This window comes from Sorex araneus, chromosome 2, assembly GCF_027595985.1.
Source record: "Sorex araneus isolate mSorAra2 chromosome 2, mSorAra2.pri, whole genome shotgun sequence".
In the NCBI taxonomy this organism is placed as follows: Eukaryota; Metazoa; Chordata; class Mammalia; order Eulipotyphla; family Soricidae; genus Sorex; species Sorex araneus.
The window spans coordinates 182,835,322-182,856,958 of record NC_073303.1 but is presented as its reverse complement, the minus strand read 5'-3'; the positions used below and the strand labels follow the sequence as shown (position 1 = coordinate 182,856,958).

Genomic DNA, 21,637 nt, shown 5'->3' with positions numbered 1-21,637 from the left:
CCACCTGAGATGCCATCACCGCCTCCCCACGGGCCGCCCTCGCCAGGAACAAGCCCGGCCGCGCCCCACAACGAGCTGGGCCCAGGAAGCGAGCTCCCAGGGGTCTACGCTTGGGGAGCGCAAGGGGAGGGGAACAAGAAACTTGGGCACCCCAACCCTGGGCCCCAAACTTTGGACCCTGGCAGGGGAGGCGGGAACTGGGCAGGCGTAAGGACAGGCCCAGATCATGTGGGCAAACGCTCCAGTCACCTGGGCGGGGAGGAGCGCTATCTCACACACACACACACACACACACACACACACACACACACACACACACACACACACACACACACACACACTGGATTAGTCTCCACAGGAACAGATCATGTGGGCAAACACTCCAGTCACACACACACACACACACACACACACACACTCACACACACTGGATTAGTCTCCACAGGAACAGATCATGTGGGCAAACACTCCAGTCACACACACACACACACACACACACACTCACACACACTGGATTAGTTTCCACACAGGAACAGATCTAACACACACACTGGATTAGTCTCCACACAGGAACAGATCTAACACACATACACACACACACACAATGGATTAGTCTCCACACAGGAACAGATCTAACACACATACACACACACACACAATGGATTAGTCTCCACACAGGAACAGATCTAACACACATACACACACACACTGGATTAGTCTCCACACAGGAACAGATCTAACACACACACACATACACACTGGATTATTCACACAGGAACAGATCTAACACACACACACACACATACACACTGGATTATTCTCCACAGGAACAGATCTAATGCACACACCGCGCGCGCGCGCGCACACACACACACACACACACACACACACACACAGAGGATTAGTCTCCACAGGAACAGATCATGTGGGCAAACACTCCAGTCACCAGGGCGGGGAGGAGCGCTATCGGGAGAGATTCCGCCTACCTGACAAACAGACCTCGCCCTGGCAGGGCCACCACCGCGCGAGGCACCCACACCCCCCCAGGAAGAGAGCACCCCGTGGAGTGCCCACAGCTGGACTGCTCGTTAGCAAGCACGCCCCACTGGCTGCTCCGTCCCGGGCCACCAGACTTTGCCCCCAGGCAGCTGGCGAGAGCCGCCAGCCTCCTCTCGGAGCTGCCCTGTCGGAGGCGCCGCCGCGGGCGCCTGACCACGGCCCAGCCTGCTTTGTCTTGATGTGCAGGGGGTTTCCTGAGGCAGCAGCGGCCCCAGGCCCACCCACTCCAACCAGCCGGGCTAAGGTCACTGCCAGAGCCAGCGCCAGGCCACGGCCACGAAGGACCATGAACTCCCAGCCGCCAACTCCAGCTCACTGCACAGGCCCCTGGGAGTAGCGGACCAGACGGGGACACGGGGACATTCACCCCCGGCGACAGAGCAAGGCCACTGGCCGGGGCGCAGACACAGACACGGGCTGCCGGGGGAATGCTCCTTTTAAAACTGTATGAGCATTTATATACTTAAAAACACTGACACCTACAGTTTCGTTCTATTCATTTTTCAGCAAAGCGAGTCATCAATCAGTAATCTACAGCTGAAGAAAACAATCTTTAACATATAGTAGCGCAGTCGTCCCATTCATCCCATTGTTCATCGATTTGCTCAAGTGGGCACCAGAAATGTCTCCATTTTGAGACTTACTGCTACTATTTTGGGCATACTGAATACGCCACAGGTAGCTTGCCAGGCTCTGCTGTGCGGGCGGGATACTCTCAGTAGCTTGCTGGGCTCTCCAAGGGGGACGGAGGAATTGAACCCGGGTCAGCTGCGTGCAAGGCAAATGCCTTATCCATTGTGCTATCGCTCCTGCCCTTAACATATAGCTAACATAAAGCTAACATATATGTTAGCTTTACAACACTGAATCATGAGCTAACATATAGTATGCTTCAATAATAAATATGGAGGGGCAGAGCAATGTACAACGAATTGAGCATTTGCCTTATACATGGCCAATCCGGGTTCGCTTCCTTGTATCCCATATGGTGCCCCAAACACGGCCAGGAATAATTCCTGAGTGCAGTGCAGAGCTGGAAGAAAACCCTAAATAAATATAGCTCATTTTAAAATGATAATAATAATAGTAATAATAATAAAAAATGTTGGCTTGGGCCACATCCAGAGTAATTCATGGCTTACTCCTGGTGGTGACCAGGGAACTATGTGTGGTGCCAGGGATCAAACCCAGGCCTGCCACATGCAAGGCACATGCCCTACCCACTGTATCTCTCTGGCCAGTAATAAACCACTTTGCAGAAGACTAGATTATGAACTGTTGAACTGTGCTCTCTCACCAATGGCCAAGAGTTTAATCAACTATAGGTGTGCAAAGGAGCCTCCATAGAACCCCAAAAGGTGGGTGCTCAGAGAGTCGAAGATCAGGTGAGGCTACCAAGACGGGGGGGGGGGGGGGGGGGGGCGAGGCAGTGAATGCACTGCCCTTGAATCTGCCCAAGGAATCTCTCCCGTCTGGCTGTTCCTGACTTATAACCTCGTTTAGATTACGGAGTGATCTACTACGCAGAATGTCTTCTGGGGGTGGGGGAACCTTTGGCCTATGACCAGTTGGTCAGAATACTAGTGTCACTCTGGGTTCGCAACTGGCATCTGTGGGGCACCCTATCCCCCACAGCAGTACAGGGTAGCAGCAGTACTACAGCACTTTCTTTCTTCTTTTTGACCATACCTGGTGATGCTCAGGGCTCACTCCTGGCTCGGCACTCAGGATCACTCCAGGTGAGCTTGGAGGACCACATGGGATACTGGGGATTGGACCTGGGCCAGCCCCAGGCAAAGCAAACGCCCTACCTACCATACAATCACCCTGGCCCCATTACAGCACAAAGTCTTCTTTATCTGTGGGATCAAAGGATACCCTCAGTGTCCACGGTGTTAATTCGTGGGAAGTGCCCAGGCAGTGGACGGAGGGTGTGGCTCAGTAGCTGAGCACACGCCGCTCAGGTTCCAGTATTAAGGGAGGAAAAAGAGATCAAATCCCCTTCGCCAAGGTCTGAGCGGTATCTGGTGGTAGGGAAATACACATCAGAATTGGTGTCCGGCCCGCTGGGGGCTGGAGCTGGCTCACTGGCCCAAACACCCTCCGTGCCAACATCAGGCTGAGGTTAAGCCCTGGCAGCTCCCCCCGCCCCCCCCCCCCCACACACACACACACACTGCTGTCTTCGACTCCCAGGGCCACTTTGAGCCATTTCCAGTGCCACCACAGTCAGATGTCCGGCCCACAATTCAAGAGTGTGGAGACCGACCGGTCAGCCCATGTGCAAGCACAGCGACTAGAAGAGGTGGATAGGGGGCTGGAGCAATAGCACAGCAGGTAGGGCGTTTGCCTTGCACGTGGCCAACCCGGGTTCGATTCCCAGCATCCCATATGGTCCCCTGAGCACCGCCAGGAGTAATTCCTGAGTGGAGAGCCAGGAGTAACCCCTGTGCATTGCCGGGTATGACCCAAAAAGCAAAAAACTAAATAAATAAAATAAAAGAAGTGGACATCCGCACGCACTGCTCCCTCACCCCCTCGCAGGCCCCACACTAAACAACCAGGAGAGGGTGTTCTTTTTGTTCAGATTTGCAACTTGCAAATCCTGGTCACAGCAACTACCACCATCCATAGAGGTTAGGGGGTGGAAGGGAATAACTGTACCGTCTTTTTCTCAGTCCAGGTGACTAATGCGTCATAAGGACACGGGACTGATTGCTAAAACAGACTTCCGTCATATATGCCTTCCTCGTTCTGCCCATTTCCATATTTCAATTAAGAGAGTTTTCACTGAAACTGGTTTTTGTTTTGGGGGGTTTTCTGTGGCTGCACAATGACTCAGACATCCAGTTCTCATGAAAATCCTCTGTATTGGTTTCTCAGTATCTCCCGCCCCCGGGTGTGTGTGCTCCAGCCAGTTCTTCATCTTTCCCCTTACTAAGCACCCACACTATTTTATGTCAACTTCCTTCTCGTACACTAATTCCTTCTACCTTAGTCTCAGGTTAGTACTTCTCCAAGAAAGCAATCTTTGTGTCAAACAAGGGCTGAATTAAAACCCTCTATATAATCCTCCAGGAATGTTTTGGTAATGACATCATTTCGGGGAAGATTTTCAAATTCATTTACCATTGTAATGGGCTGAGAAAACGCAGCAGAGCACATACCTTTCATCTGTGAAGCCCTGAGTTTGATCCCAGCATGGGGGTAAAGGTGGGAGGGATCATTTTTAACTATTATTGATTTCCTTTAGCAGAACAAAAGTTTTCAGGCAGACATAGCCAGAGAGACAGTTCAGTGGCTGGAAAGCAAGCTCTGTGCAGGGGGGTCTGGGCTTAATCCCTGGCTTCATGTGGCCCCCAGGAGTGACCCAATGAGCTCTGTCGGAGCAACCCCCAAGCCTAAAGCCAGTAGTTATTCCCCAAACATTGCCAGGTGTGGCACCAAAATCATAAAATTTTTTAAAAGAGTCACAGGCAAAAGTAAGAGAAGGGAAACAGTATTCATCAGAGATGAAAGATTGTTTATGTACAAAGTGAGGGGCAGGGGAAATTAACATGGGCTAAAGTTAAAACTTTTTTCTACTTAAGACAGACTCACACGATTTAAAGGGACCAGATAGGATGGTATCAAATGAAGGTCTAAGAAAAGTAACATTAAGTGTGAACTAATAAGTTAACATTAAGAGAAGTGCCTGTGCTTATGCATGTTTTCCCTACAGAAATTTTTAAAAAATTAATTTACATTTGAAAAGTCTTTTTTTTTTCCTTTTTGGGTCACACCCGGTAATTCACAGGGGTTACTCCTGGCTCTGCACTCAGGAATTAGCCCTGGCGGTGCTCAGGGAACCATCTGGGATGCTGGGAATAAAACCCAGGTTGGGCATGTGCAAGGCAAACGCCCTACCCGCAGTGCTATCGCGCCAGCCCCCTACACTCGAAAAGCCTTGTGCATTACTCTGGTTCCTAAGAAAGTGTGTGTTATAAAGACCTGAATTATAAAAACCTTATATGGCATTGAGTGGTTTTTTTTTTTTGAGAAAAAAAACCACCACAATTCTGCAAAATGATGAAATAATAAAACAATACTAAGAAGTAAAAGGAGCGAACCCCATATGTTTAAGGGCTTTATCAAGACAACAGCTTTGGTTGTCTAATAATTACAGATGTCTATGCACTGGAATATTCCAAGCCTTGTAAAAAAAAAAAAAGTTTCCCTTTCCTGCTTCACCAGACTTCAACCTGTGCCAACTTCCTTCTCACCAGAAAGCCGCTCTGAGCTTAAGACTTCCAAAACGTCACCCAGAAGGCCTGAGAACAGGGCTTACAGGACCCGCCCTGCGAGGGAACAGTCAGCAAAAGCCCCGTTTCCCACACCGTGCGCCACCCTGGAGGTCGGGAACACCGCGGGCAACGGATGGTCGCACCCCGGCCGGACACTGTGGCTGCACTCACAGAAGAGGGGGCAACCTCCAGTGCGCACAGCAACTGGACAAAGGAAAGGTGCAAGCACCAAAGCCAGGCCCGCGGGCCCACGAGCGCATGCGCGCGTGGCTGTCGGTGCCGCAACTCAAGGGGCGCGGACCTCGGACAGCGCCGCGGCTCAGTGCTCAGTGCTCGACCACTCAAGAATACAGCTAAAGACTCGTCGGAACACAAGAGCAGGACTGTAAACCACAGAGCCTCGATCACCAAAAACTACATTAGGGGGCTGGAGAGACAGTACAGCAGGGAGAGCATCTGCCTTGCAGGCAACCCCAGGTTGGATCCATGGCCCCAAGAGTGATCCCAGGAAGGAACCCGAGCACCAGTGGGTTGTGTCAATCCCCACCACAATCCCCGAAAACGTTTTTTCAAAATAAATTTTAAGGGGCTGGAGCAATAATACTGCGGGTAGGGCGTTTGCCTTGCACGCAGCCGACCCGAGTTTGATTCCCAGCATCCCAGATGTTCCTCTGAGCACCGCCAGGGGTGATTCCTGAGTGCACAGCCATGAGTAACCCCTGTGCATTACCAGGTGTGACCCAAAAAGCAAAAATAATAAAATAAAATAAAATAAATTTTAAAAGGAAAAAGAAAAGATATTAGGCACTACAGTAACAAGTCTCACAGTGGAGACGTTACTGGTGCCTGCTTGGGCAAATCGATGAGCAACGGGATGACAGTGATACAGTGATTAGGCACTACAACCAGGCGTGTGTACTAAGAGCCCGGTCATAACAGCAAAGGGAAGAGGGGATAAAAATAGGTAAGAGTGGCTAGAGTGATAGCATAGCGGGTAGGGCATTTGCCTTACACGCGGCCGACCCGGATTCAAATCCCAGCATCCCATATGGTCCCCTGAGCACCGCCAGGAGTAATTCCTGAGTGCAGAGCCAAAAGTAACCCCTGTGCATCGCCGGGTGTGACCCGAAAAAAAAAAATAGGTAAGAATTTCTTTTGTAAATCACCTAAATGCTATTTCTAGAAGGGGAAAGAAAAATAAAACCCACTTTGAATATGTTAATATATTAATAATAGTTATCTACTCCAGTAAGCTTTTAAAGAATCCTAAAGCAGAGAAGAAAACACAAGAAGGCAGAAATTAGACACACTGCTCTCCTGGAGTTTTAGCTGTTTAATTCCCATGTGTTCTTCATATGCTAATATGTACTTAGAGCTAAGGAAATTAATGCTTACAGTCAGATAGGTTAATAACAAAGAGAAGTGACATTAAGTATACTTATTTGCTTTCTCATTTTTTTTTTAAATATAAATCCCCAGCTTCCCATCCCCAGTGGGAAATTCAGAGAACAGGCATCCAGTAAAGAACTGTGAGAGAAATGGAGAAATCTGCATCTTCGACAATAAACACTACTAGTGACTGAACATTGGCCCTGGGTGAGAAACTCTGCCCAACTCTATCAGTATGAACTCTAACTCCTAACTCCCAGAAACTCTTCCAAAGATGAGGTCGGAGGCCAGTAATCTCCCTCCATGCAGTCCTGCTCAGGTGCCTCGGGCTGAACTCAGGGGCCCAGAATGCAAAGGCCCCACCCTTTGGGCTATTTTTTTTTTTTGTTAATCCAGGACATACAGACTAGGAAGCAGCAAATCCTATTCTTTCCTTCCGGGAGAATCTCCTTTCTTAGAAAAGCCCTTATCTTTCTCCCCTCTTAATAAAATTTCTTTACTTTAGTGGGTAGGGCATTTGCCCTGCATGCGGCCAACCCGGGTTCGAGTCCTCCGACCCTCTCAGAGAGCCCGACAAGCTACCGAGAGTATCCCACCCGCACGGCAGAGCCTTGGCAAGCACCCGTGGTGTATTCATATGCCAAAAGCAGTAACAAGTCTCACAATGCAGACGTTACAGGTGCCCGCTCAAGCAAATCGATGAACAAAGGTATGACAGTGCTACAGTGCTACTTCACAGCAGTAATAATTAATGAGTATCAGATTAGATCTCTTGAGTGAAATTTTTCACAAAAATGCTCTATCGTTTCGGACATGCTACTCTTTATGGTTCAAATATAAATTAAAAGTGTTGACCTATTTTATTTATTTCCAGGCCCAGGGAAATAGTACAGGGCTTAAGATTCTTGCCTTGCACACAGCTGACCCAATTCAATCCTCGGCAGCACACAGTCCCCTGAGCTCACATCCGCCCACCCCCAATGTTCTACTTCAGATCTAAATATGCCCTAAGTGACTCAACCAACAGGAAGCTTTCCCTTGACATCCATCCCTCCACTTCCTGAAGACCCCCCTACAATTCAAAAGCACAAGTCCTGCTTGTCGGAGGGCTCAGTCACGGGGGCAAACATTTAGAATTAACAGGAGCATAGTGGACCGTGGGTGTAGTTCCACCCATTAAAACATGGAATCAACAGGGAAATCTGGATTTAAATTCAAACTGAGCTTTATAAACTGCTTGGGCCTAGTCCATTTTCTAGTCTTTTTAATTCACTCGTTCTTTTTTTTCCTTCTTTATATTTGGGCCACACATGGCAGTGCTCAGAGGTTACTTCTGGCTCTGCACGAAGGACTTACTCCTGGCAGTGCTCAGAGGGAAAATATGAGATGCTGGGGATCAAGGCCAGGTCAGCCAGTGCAAAGCAAACAGCCCTACCTGCTGCACTCTCTTTCCAGCTCCCTAACTCACTGTTATCCTAAAATGAAAATGAGCAGTTATTACTGCAGTATTCATTATAGGGATTAGTAAAATAATGCCTTGTCATGAAGCTATGAGAAGAGCTGAGAATTTACTGTCATCTTAAAACGTCTGTATTCCCTTAGGAATACACTATAGTGTTTGGGAAGTGACTTCTGCCTTTCATCCCTCACACTCAGGGATGCATTTCACATAAACAATTCAAAATCTGCTCATGCAACTACATGACTCTGAAATATATGTACTATATTTTTGTGATCTGGTGATCAAAACACCACTGGTGACTCAGGTGAAAACTGAGTAAAGGCTCTGGGGGATGCAAAACCTCAAACTGAATACCGCAGTCATGTGTAGACACAGAAGAGACTACTGTTTTGAGAAACATGACAAGAGAGAAAAAGTGAAGAAACATAGTTTTGGAATGAATGTGGAGCCTGTTTATGACTCAAGCGGAAAGAACAAACTGAGTAGGAGAGAATAAAAATGTAAGAATAGGGGCTGGCGCGATTCTACAGCGGGTAGGGCATTTGCCTTGCACACGGGTGCCCTGGGTTCAATCCCCAGTATCCCATATGGTCTCCTGAGCACCACCAGGAGCGTGATTCCTACATGCAGAGACAGGAGTAACCCCTAAGCATCGCCAGGAGTGTCCCAAAAAGCCTAAATACTAAGAATGTATACAGCAGTGGGGTCAGCGTGAAAGTATAGCAGATAGGGCATTTGCCTTGCACACAGCCCACCCCAGGTTCAATCCCTGGCACCTCATATGGTCCCCTGAGTACCACCAGGAGTGATCCCTGAGTACAGAGCCAGGAGCAACCCCTGAGTATCTTCGGGTGTATCCCAAAAAGCCATATATATATATAATATATATTATGTATGTGTGTATATTTATGTATATGAATAATATATATGCACATATATGTCCTTCAATCAGTCTCCTACTGTGTGCATATCTATATATAGATATATAAAGATACACACAGTCTTCTAATGTGTCTTTTACACAGAGTAAAAGACCGAAGGACAGACCTCGGACATGAGATCTAAGACCCCTTTCAGTGTGAAGACTGGAGACACAGTAGAGGGCTTAGCTGCTTGCCTTGTACGCGCCTGGACCCCGATTGGACCCCAGACACTGCATCCAGTGCCCGGAGCACCATCAAAGGAGACCCTGAGCACACAGAGTGGAGTAAGCCCCGAGCAAGGCCAGCTGGGTCCCAAAGCACAATAAATAAAACATGAAATAAAAGGTAAATAAGATTGAAGGGAAGGACACATAACATGGCCACAGTTAAGACAAAGTCTGGAGGGGCTGAAGTGATAGCACAATGGGTAGAGTGTTTGCCTTGCACGCCGGCTGACCCGGGTTCAATTCCCAGCATCCCACATGGTCCTCTGAGCTCCGCCAGTGGTAGTTCCTGAGTGCAAAGTCAGGAGTAAACCCTATGCGTTGCCGGGTCTGACCCAAAAAGGAAGGTTAAAAAAAAAAGAAAGTCTGGAGAGAACCAAAGAAAAGGATAATGTGTATCTGAGAGACTCTATTTTCTCTTTATCAAATTTAGTATATATGCATCACTTAGGCTAAAAACAGGCAAGGGAAAAAAAAATGACAGAAGAGGATTTTTGCATTCTTGTCTGAAAAAAATTTGTGAAAATGGTAAAAGACGTTAACAACTGCAGAATCGTATCATGACTCCACCTAAGATGAGGGAATAGCTGATGAACCTGAACAAAGGTAAAATTTGGATTTCACACCATTACACAGTTTTAATATTTTTTTTTAACTATTCTGTAATAAAAACAAAAGAAGGCTACAGAGCTGGAACAGTAGTACAGCGGGGAGGCGTTTGCCATGCACAGGGCTGACCCAAGTTCTATCCCTGGCACCCCAGATGGTCTCCCAAGCCCAGCTAGGAGTGATCTGAGTGCAAAGCCAGGAATGAACGAGGCACTGGGGGCACCACTGGGGGTGGTCCTCCCCCAAATAATAATAACAATAATAATAAAAAATCCCTACAGGGACATGACGATGGCTCACAAGCATGAGGCCATGAGTTCAATCCCCAGGGGGCCCATATACACAGAGCACTGTCCAACAGCTCTGCTAGATACTAGATGGAAGCCCCACAGCCATGCACCAGGGACCACGGACGCCACACACTGAACATGACACTGGGGGGTGGGGGGAGAGTATAATGATCAGAAGCTGTATAAATATGTTTTCTAAACACTGTGGCCAAATGGGAGAACAAAAAGTCTCCCCAAACACGCAGCTGCACACCTGCAGGTTTTCTCAGCAAAGCAACTGGCCTGCAGGATTGTGGTAGTCCAAAATGAGAGAACAATCTAATTTTAGAAACTGTGGTGTTATATATATATATATATTCACCCCCACCCCCGGTTCATCTTTTTGTATTGACAAAACAACTACTAAGTTGTCAATACAAAAAGATGAACCGGGGGTGGGGGTGAACAGCCCAGAAAGGGGACCTTATATTCCTCCAGTACTGCCAGGGTCAGTCCCAAGCAGAGGCAGGAATAGCCCCTAAAAGGAAGGGGGAAAAAAAAAGAGAGAGAGCACCGGGCTTGCAATTCCAGGACTGGAGGGGGTCCACAGACAGGGCACAAGCTTTACCTGTGTAAAGTCTTAATTTCAATCCCCAGCAATGCAAAAAGAGAAAAGAAAAAAGAGAAAGTATGCCAAGCTTTGCATGTGTCAAGTCTTGATGTCAATCCCCAGCGATACAAAAAGAGGAAAGAGAAAAAAAAAAAAGAGAGAAAGTGTGCAGTCTGGAACAAAATGAGTAAGACTTTTGAGGTGGCTAAACTAAATGAAATAGAAATAAAACAACTGCAGGTGGTTTTGCTCAGAACATGGAATCTGGATTACTAAAGCGAATAAAGTATCAAGAAACAAAACTTCTGGGCTGCGTGAAAAGGATGGTGGTTACCAGGAGAAAGTGAGGAATGAGTTAAAGGGCCACTTGGGTGACTGGGGTGCTAGGCGTGGTAACAAGGACACATTCCTTACTATCACAAACCAGTTATAAACCCATGGGGGAAATTAAAAAGAGCACTTTTGGGAATGGGGAGAAACACTGGTTTGAATGTACCAAAGCAGAGAAGTAGTAGTTAAGGGCCTAGAGAGTGTAGCTGGGTGAGGTGATAGAAGTTTACCCAAGGCTGGGAGAGAGTGAAATAAAGGCTCTCAACTTCAGAGAGAGGGGGAAAATAAAAATCAGTGTGTAAGAAGAGGGTTGCCAAGAACAGTGGAGAGTAAAGTCCCTGTACCGAGGCTTGGGGATGTGCTAGAAAACTGAACTCCACAGAGCTAGCTGATAACTGGAATGCCACGGTGTGATGGCCAGGCTGGGGCACAAGTGGAGGCAGAAAGAGGCCATTTCTCAGTCCTGCAGCCAAGTCACTTGAATGAATCCACCGGCTCAGGGGTGGCTCCACCAGGTGGAGAGGACACGGCCCGGAGAAACCCAGCTTTCTAAGCACGCGCCCGGCTCCCGGCTGCTCTGCCGAGTAACTGGGCTTCCGGACTCAGTGGCCAGCCCCTGCTCCGGCCTGCAGCTCGGGGTGGGCAAAGTGCAGATGGTGTTTCCCGAGCTTACTTCCAGAAGCGCCTATTACAACTCCCCGCCCATAACGCACACATTATTACTTCTCTCCCTTTGAACTTCTGCAGCAACCTGAGAGGAAGGAACTGGCCCAGGGAGCCGGAGGCGAAGTTCAGAATGTGACGCCGCAGAGAGATGCCCTCTGCGGGATTCGGCCCTCCACAGATCCAGGCTTGCTGTCAGGAGAGCACGGGGCTCACAATTCCAAAGCAAAGGAAGTTGTGGCGAAGTCTGTGGTGTCTGACCTTCACCTTCATCTCTAATATGCGATGCTAATTTCAGAATTCTTGGGCTAAGCAAGTGCAAATAGGGGATTTTTACATAAGTGGATGGGTTGCCATGGTGAGTATTTTCATTGCCTTCTGCAGGATAATATAATAATGTATTGCTCCAGTTTAAGAAATCTGCTCTGGGTTTGGTCAGTCGGGCACTTGCTTATGCACATGGATGACCTGGGTTTGATCCCAGGAATCACCTACTATCCCCTGAGCACTTCCAGGAGTGATCAATAAGCACCGAGCTAGTAAGCCCTGAGCACTGCACAGTGTGCCCCAAAAATAAAAACAAGGAAAAAGAATTCTGCTTTCCACCTCTCCTTGCTTATAAACAAAACAGTCAGGCTCACCGCTTGAATACAAATTGGAAAAAGTCAGCACGCACCCCCCAAATACTGGAGCAATGTCTCCTGAAGAGAACATCCCCCAAAAAAAGATATAAAGAAATAAATATTACAGTAAAATAAGATACTTATGAACGAGTGTCTCCTTATAGAAAATCCTGAGTCTAATAAAGGATTGCCTAATAAGTGTATCTAACTTGATTGCCTCAATCTCTGCATTACTTTCTAATATCTCAAAGTAAATTTAAAAATCCCAAGCAACCACTAGCAGGGACATTTTATCCTTATTTTCCCCCTTTCCATAAATGCATTCAATTTCCTCAAAGGCAAATTAAAAATGTGATTTCCATGCACATATTTGTTTGTTCTGCCTTATCCCTAAAATGTTAATTTATATTTAACTATCAAGAGCAGCTGACATAATTTTTAGTGTAACACTCTGATGATTACAAGAGACTAGATTGTTGCCAACAGCAATACAGCTACACAATGTGACACAAACAATTATTTTAGAGATTAAAATCTCAGGACACCAATACCAAAGGCAAGTTCCATTTCAGAAAGATGCTTAGATGGTATACCACACCCATGTCCTTTTAATTAGTAGAATGTTCTAAGGTGGAGGAAGACAGGTAATCAGAACTGAAGCTCCAAGCTCTAGATTTGGGTCGACCCAATAAATAGCTATTCCCCATTTATCTCCTATTACCACTACTGGGTATTTAAAATGTGGCTCCTGCAAAGAGATGTGGAATAGGTGGAATATTAACCAGGTTTCAAAGACAGGATAAAAAAATTTTTTGTTTGTTCGTTTGCTTTTTGAGTCACACCTGGGGTTACTCAGGAATTACTCCTGGTGCTGCTCAGGGACTATATGGGATGGTGGGAGATCGAACCCCGATCAGCCGAGTGCAAGGCAAATGCTCTACCTGCTGTCTATTGCTCCAGTCCCAGTGTAAATCTTTTATAAATTCTGTTCATGTTATATTTGATTACACATGGAAAGTATATTTTATATGGGATTAAATAAAATGTAGTCAAGCTCATTTCAACCTTTGCTTCTAAAATGTCGCTACCAGAATATTTTAAACTTACGTTTGTTTGGGGGCTACACCCTGAGGTGCTCAGAACTTATTCCTGGCTCTGTGCTCAGGGATCACTCCTGAGGGTCTGGAGGGACCAAATGGGGTGCTAGAGATGGAAACTGGGTCAGCCCTATGCAAGGCAAGGGTCCCCCTCACTGTCCTATCCGCTGGCCCCAATTCTTAAACTTTAAAATAATGCACATCGGGCCGGAGCGATAGCACAGTGGGTAGGGCGTTTGCCTTGCATGCGGCCGACCTGGGTTCGATCCCCAGCATCCCATATGGTCCCCCAAGCACTGCCAGGAGCAATTCCTGAGTGCAAAGCCAGGAGTAACCCCTGAGCATCGCTGGGTGTGACCCAAAAAGCAAAAAATAAATAAATAAATAAAATGAAATAATCCACATGGCTTGCATTATATTTTTATTGGAAAGTACTATATGGATCAATCAAAGCCAAACCTACCAGAGACTTTATTTCCAACAGGATTCCTATAAACGAGACTACGGTGCAATGTGTCCTTTCTACCCCCAGGCTATTAGAAGAGTGGCTTCAAATGAACTTTTTGTGAAATTATCTTTGAAAGTCAGGTATGATCGCATTTCTAGCCCAGATCTTCCCTTCGGTTTTCAAAATATTAGGTTTCACACAGAACAACCAAGTAGGTTAAAGAGTCTTCTCAATTCTTACTGGAGAGTTAGTTACCCAGGGCAGAAAATCCAGGGAAGCTTTTGTCAGGCCTTTAGAGAACCCCCCCTGGGGAATCATCTGGTATTCTTTATTCTCCTCAGAAACCTGAGGTGGAGGAGTCACTCTCCAGCTTAACAAAGCTTAGGCCAAACACATCGGATTCACTGTACCTGCCCTTTCCTTGAGATTCCTTGAGAGCATTTCTCAAGAGCAGCCCAAACATCTTTCCTGATCCTTCCTCTGGAGAAACTCCTTAAAATTCATTTGGATTATACACTCCCCCTATTGGGACGGGGGAAAGTAATCGTGCGCACTTGTGTTTTCTTCTTCTGGAAATCTAAGCACATTTTCATTTCTTAGAAGTCAGGAAACCAAAGTCATTCCTATTCCAACATCTATCTTTGAAAGGAAGCAATCTAATCTAAAGAGACTAACACCTTCTCAGGGTTAGTTCGGTAATCCCCTTCCCAGGAACAAAAGACAACTAAACAAAAGACAAACTGAAGCTTGTTGCTGATTTCACACCTTCTCCTCACTCCACCCTCCCCCTTAAGTCAACAGACCAGACAAAGTCTTCTACACAAAGCAACATTTGAGTCACATTCTCTCCAACTTAGGTTCTTCACTGAGTGGTGAGGTAATAAGGTGAGAGGGAAAAGGCTACAGAACAAACCAGGAAGGGTGCAAGGGTGCAGAGAGAAGTGTAAGTGACAGAATGTCTTCAAATTACCAGAGCACAGAAAACATCCAACTTTCTTCCCATTCTTCAATAAAGACATCAATGAATTTAACGAAGTGAATAAATTACAAAGAAATGACAACAGAGGCTGGAGAGAAAGTACAGCAGGTAGGGCACTCGCCTTGCTTGCGGCCGACCCGGTTCAATCCCTGGCACCCGATACGGCCACTAAGTTGGGCCTCCAGGAGTGAACCCTGAGCACAGAGCACAGGAGGACGGCTGAGCACTTCTGTGCCCCAAAACAATGAAAACAAACAAACAAAAAAGAAACTCCAAGACACCACTAATCATACCAATAAGCAAATCATTAATTATACCAGCTTCTTGTAGATGTAAATCCAAGCCAGTGACCTTCTCCTCTTCCCCCACACTCTGCCATTTGTAATTTTAGTCCCACTCCACCAAAAAAAAAATTAAGTAGAAAAAAAAAGGTAAGGAACCAAAGCTAGAAAGGGTTACTGTGCTTTATTTTTACTTAGAATATTATAATTCCAAAGCATATTAGTGTGTGTACGTGTGTGTGTGTGTGTGTGTGTGTGTGTGTGTGTTGGGGAGAGGATTGAACTCACAGCCTTTATATGCAGAGCACACACTAGGCTGCATGCATCCTACCTAGGTATGCTTTCTTTAAAAACACGAGACAGGAATAAAGGAAGACAGCTCAAAGGTTTTGGGGCCCCCGGGCTCAATCCTTGAACCCTCCTGGTCCTCCACACCCGGCAGGCACCACAGCCAGATGTGGTCTAAAAACTGAAACCAGGGCTGGAGAACTAGTACAGTGCACGTGGAAACCCAGGTTCAATTCCCAGCAACCCCCTGTGGTCCCCTGAGCCTGCCAGCAGTGATCCCTAAGCCCAGAGCAAAAAGTAAGGCCCAGAACGACAACAACAAACCCAAGAGACAGATGAAAGACAGGTAAGTGCAGAGTCAGCACGCGCAGATCACCAAATAACATCCCAAAGTCTCAATTCTGGCTTTTATTCAAGTACACCTGGTGATCTGAATATAATACAGGAAGGGAAGAAACAAGGAAAGGGGACGAGCAGGGTCCAGTCAAGGAATCAAGATGAGACTGGAACCGAAACATATATTCATCCCTCCACTGTGTGTGTGTGTGTGAGGGGGGGGGGGGGGCAAAGCAGCTTTGTGCAAGATACTAAGCCCAAGCCCTAGTCACTGCTTTGGCAAAGCACCTCCCTAGCCCAAGGCGGGGCTCTTAAACTTGATTCAAGTGGCCTGGATGCAGATGTGAGAGATGGGGCAAGGCCTTGAGATAGCTCACAGTGCTGCAGTGCATGCTACAAGGCCAGGATTCCACCCCCTGTGCGGAATGCAATCCTAACCACCCCAGGAATGACCCCCCCAAGCACTGCTAGTTGTTACACCAAAAAAAAAAAAAAAAAGGAAGAAGCCAAAGACTGAACACGGTGCTCGCTTGGCAACACATATACCAAGCACTGGACACGGTTAAGAAGCGTGCCCGGCAAGCCTCCCACCCTGTGCACTATCTCTCGGGTCCTGGGTTCCTAATCTTAATGGATGTTGATATTCTCCCAAGTCACGCTGCCATCACATGCCTAGTCCCTAGTCCTGCCGGTATGTCCTACTTACAGAGATTCTGCCTCTTGGCACCGGTTTCCATTCTGTATCACCAATTTCCACTCTCTCCTGAGACCCAGTGTGATTTTTTAAATTCATCCTACTGGGTATGTTGCCTTCACTTTCCTTCCCCCCCAGCACCTCCAATACCAACCTGTCCAAACTCAAGCTCACCAGTACCGCCCTATAAACATGCTCCTCTCCTGTTTATTCCCCGCCAGTGAGGAACATCATCACCGTCACAAGCCTGACTGCTGCTCTTGTCACTTATTTCATCAACCAGCTAGCAGGTGCGACTGCATCCCCCTCAGAATAACTTCCCTGATCAAAAGGGCACCCAAGGTCATCCTGGCGAGTTTCAAATGGGACTACGCGTTGTCCCAGGGAGATTCTGATGCTACATCTGTGAGTTCTACCCGCTACAGAGTCAGCACTCCAGACTGTCTCTCAGTGTAGGGTCTCCCCAAGCTATTAGCCTCATGGCCTAAGGGATGGGGTGACAACACAAAAACCTTCAAACACTGCCTATCTCCTTTCAAGCTCCTGACATGGCCCTCGGACCCGCGCCCACCTAAAGTGTGGTCATGGGGCGGGAAGGAGATAGTACAGCGGTTTGGGCACCTGCCTGGCCCACGGCTGACCTGGGTCGACGGCCAACCTGCGTTAGTTGCTACCCAAGCTAACATTGGGAGTGGAACAATAAACAATATCGGTAATGCCCCCTGTGAGGGGATGCAGGGAGATAACGTTAGTAGACCCTCTAAGAGATCAGTCAAGAGCTGCCACTGTAAAGTAGAGAGGACAACTTTTTCCAAGCTGGGAAACTAGCGTAGAGTTAAGATGTTAGCCTTGCACAAGCTCAATTTCCCCACCCCCACCCACCTTATCTGTCCCCGGAGCACCACCAAGAGTGACTGTTGTTGGATACGGTGCTAAAACACAAAGGGGAGGGGCAAATTTTACTCTGGAGTGTTCTGTCAGAAATGTCTAAGAGAGAAATACCGGCTAAGCACTGACCCGGGAGTAGACTCTGAAAATTCCTATGTGCAATGCCCCCCTCCCCTCCCCAAAAGATCGTATGGAGAGGAAAGTTTCCACCTAATTATCTTGTTTGTTTGTGTTTTTGGTCCGTATCCACCTCATCCCTGGCTCTGTGCTCAGTGATAATCCTGGTAAGGGCTTGAGGACTCATTTGGGTCCTAGGGGTTGAATTCAATTGTGGGCTGCGTGCAAGGCAATCGCCCTACCTTCGGTATCATCCCTCCAGCCCTAATATATATATATATATATATATATATATATATGTATATATATATATATATATATATATACATATTGCTTGTTGGGTCACACCCGGCCATGCACAGGGGTTACTCCTGGCTCTGCACTCAGGAATTACTCCTGGCGGTGTTCAGGGGACCATATGGGATGCTGGGATTTGAACCTGGGTCGGCCTCGTGCAAGGCAAATGCCCTACCCGCTGTGCTATCGCTCCAGCCCCTCCAGCCCTAATGATATTTATGATATTTATGTAAGACTTGGGATAAAGCAAAATGAGAAAAACATTTCACTGCGCTCCTGCAAAATTTTCAAGACCCTGGGATCTTGGCATACAAAGCAACTGAACCCGGAAGGAAGGGTCAGTCGGTCTAGAGAGGAACACCAAACACCAAATGATTAGCAAGTGGCTGGCTGAGAGACCTGAATCATTCACTGTACACAGAACAGGACCAAAACCTTAACAAGACCCTAGGTGACAATGCTGGTACACTAGCTGGTACACGGGTCACATGTGTTCCTCACACCAGCCTACCCCCTGGATCCATCTGTCCTCACAGTGCCTGAAAGTATCCAACCAAGATGAAGAAATGATAGTAAATGCTTCCCTGACTGGGAAAGCAACAGGACATGCTTCAGAAACAGATATCCAGTGACAGGTAAGAGAATATTGGTTAGGGCAGCATTTCTCAAGAGGGGATGGGGGGTGGGCATATGGGCTCCCAGGACATGCCAAAGAGTCACAAGTGAAAACTGCATAAATGGAGGGGTCATGGTACAAGCCTAGCGGGCCAACCACAGTAGGCCTGGGAGGCCACAGGAAGGAAATAAAGCTGACAGGGAGCCAAGGTCATTACAGGTTGAGAAACACTGGATTAGTGTGAAGCGCCCGCAGAAGAGCACACAGATGTTCATTAGACATCACCAGAGGAGAGGAGGTACTTTAGAGGTAGCATACAATAGTGAACAGGAAATCGAAGAGGAAATGTGTGCCCTTGGATGGTTCAGTCACATCAGCAACTCCGCCTCAGGTACAAGGAGATGAAGACTCTCCTGCTAGTTAAAAATACATCATGTCTTAGGACCGTGTCTACCAGTTATTTATCGCTCCTCAAGACTTCGATTTCACTAGTACTGCTCACTGCTCAACTGCCACGGTCTCCGTTCTGAATGCGATTACTAGCAGGAGGGCTTGCTATCCAGTAGAAAGGCAGGAAAACGCGTCAAGATGAGTTTCACCAACAAGCACAAGTAGACCTCAAAAAACTCTTTACAACCCACATACACAAAGATGGAAAGGAAGACTACCACCGACAACAAGGCGCTTTCTAATTACGGAAGTCTCTACCTTGTTCTGTCAGTTACAGGGATCAATCACATGATCGCTGAGTTCATTTCTAAAAAGAACCTGGAGAGCGGCTGGAAGCCATACCTTAATTATACCATTCTTAGCTGTTACCTAAGCTGGAAATGGGAATAAAAATAGTCTTCTCGTCTAGCTGACAAGAAATAAGATTCTGAGCAAAATGATTTCATATCCACGGTTGCGCCAATCCCGAAAAATGCTAGACATTCAGAAAAAAAGTAAAATACGGACAATTTACCCAGATAGCTAGGAAGTAGAGGGGGTTGGGGGGTCGCCCTACATTGGCTTATACTCCAGCACATTTTCTGCTTAGACTAGCCTAAAACATCCCTCTCCCCCCCACGGAGAGCACAAATACTGTGAGCTCAAATAGCTTCCAGTTGGTCCCGCAACAACAACAAAAAAACAAAGGTGGGAAGAGAACATGTGGGAAGGTTTTGGGAAATTTCAGTTTGGAAATTTGGATAGCATTTGGAAATCCAAACCGCTATGCACTGAAAAAAAGGTGGTGGTGAGTGCTCTAGACTCAGCTCGAAGATTACACTGGCTAATAGGACGATCCCCAGGGTACTGCTTCACAGCTGGGGCATCCAACAATGGAATTAACATTTCAACAGGAAGCAGAGAGCCATCCCCACCGCAAGGGCCACCGATCCTGCTGCCGCAGGGCATATGGGGGGCGGGGCGAGGGGGGGGGGAAAACGTATGGGAAAAAAAAAACTCTTCCCGGAGGTTTTACGAAGTGCAGCCTCCCACCGTCCCACCTATGGATTTTCCCTTTCGTTAAATCATTTTGGTTGCAAAATGCGACCAGGCGTTGGTGCATCCGACTCGCAAGTTCGGTTCGTCCAGCACTGCGGTAGAAACAGACCAGGAGTTTGAAGTGTCAAAGAGCTGCATTTTTTAGATGCCTTTTTTTATTTTTTTTTCCTTCCCACTCCGGAGAAAGGCGCAGTCGGGGGTGGGGGTGGGGGTGGGGGTGGGAGAAGCACTCGGTGAATCCTTCAGGAATCGCCCTGCACGCGCCCGCTGTCACCCGCTCCGAGCAATGAATCGATACTGGCAGAGACTCAAAATCCAGGTTGCAAAAAAAGAAGAAAAAAAATCCCTTTTGCACTTTGCCCCAGGACGGCAGGCAGGAACCTCCTTCGGATGGTCCACGCTCAGGTCCTACCGTGGGTTACCGTCCAGTCTCCAGCTCGCGCTGGGGGATCGCGACGGATTGGGAGACTGAGGCTATTTCCTCTTAAGATTCCCACCCCCACCCCCCGCATCCACCCCACCCCCAGCCCCAAACGGGCTCCTCGTTCCTCGAAGGGGACCTCGGCAGATCCGACGCGCCGAGACGCTCCGGCTGCATTCAATCCTGGCCTGCTGAATTCCGCCTCCCCGCCACCCCTAGGAAAAAAAAAAAACTCACCGCCCAAGGCTTTTATTATTATTATTATTAATTATTATTATTATTATTATTATTTGCAAAGGGGCTTTAAAACCGCGACTCTACAAATCGCCACGGCGGCTCAGCCCGGGGAATACGGCACCGACAAATAATAAGGCAAAGTCCGCACCTGCCGCCCAGAAGGGGCCGGGAGAGCCGCCAAGGGCACCCGTGCAAACGCCCCGGGAGCCCTGGCACCGCCGCCCCTCATTCCGGGGGCTCGCTCCTCGGTTCCGCCAACAACGGAGCCACCCCCCCGGCCCCCCGCAGCACCCTCCAGCCGCCCCCGGCCTCCTGGACGCCCCCCACCCCACTGCGGGCTCCCCTCCCAGCCGCTTTTAATCTTCCCGGATCACGCACCGCCCCGCAAAAAAAAAAAAAAAAAAAGGAACGGGCTGCAATTCCCGGGGCTCCGCCACGCCTGCCGCAGCGCCCCCCGAGCAGCGGCGCCTCCCCCCCTCCCCACCCACCCCCGGCTCATTGTCTCCCGGGCGGCCAGCAGAGCCCCATGCATCGCCGCCCCGCACACTCACCCGCGACCCCGCACAGGAGCACGAAGCGCAGCAGCAGCGCCATGCCCGCGTCCCCAGCCCGCGGCTCCCTCCCGGCGGCGGCGGCGGCTCTCGGCCCGGCTCTCCCTCCAGGCAGCCGGCGCCTCGCGCGCTCCCGACCGGCTGGCGGCGACGGCACCTCGGGACCCGGAGGCGGCTCCCCCGCCCCTCCCCCCCGTCACCCCCGCCCGCTCGGCAGGTGTACGACGTCACTTCCGCCGAGGCCGCGGCGCGCTCCAGCGGAGCCGGGCGCGTGGGGTTGCCGTGGCAACCGGGGCCGTGCGTGCGCGCCCCGCACCCCCCTCCCCCCGGGGCTCGCGGTTTCGACGTTCGGTCCGGACAGCTCCACCGCGCCCGCCGCTGCGTGCAGAGCTCAATCTTGGGGGGTTGGCTGCAGGGTCGGTCTGGCCTCCCCACCCCACCCCACTCCCCGGTCT

At 48.6% G+C, this 21,637-nt stretch overlaps 1 protein-coding gene across 1 annotated transcript in view; it reads right to left on the bottom strand.

The window, feature by feature from the left end:
• Window positions 1-21,358, bottom strand: part of CXADR (CXADR Ig-like cell adhesion molecule) — a 52,929-nt gene extending 31,571 nt beyond the window's left edge. Inside the window, exon 1 of the mRNA XM_055126061.1 lies at window positions 21,183-21,358. Within this exon, the coding sequence (XP_054982036.1) occupies window positions 21,183-21,225 (43 nt within the window). The 5' untranslated portion in view covers window positions 21,226-21,358. The remainder of the gene's footprint in view (window positions 1-21,182) is intronic.
• Between the last annotated feature and the right edge of the window lie 279 nt (window positions 21,359-21,637).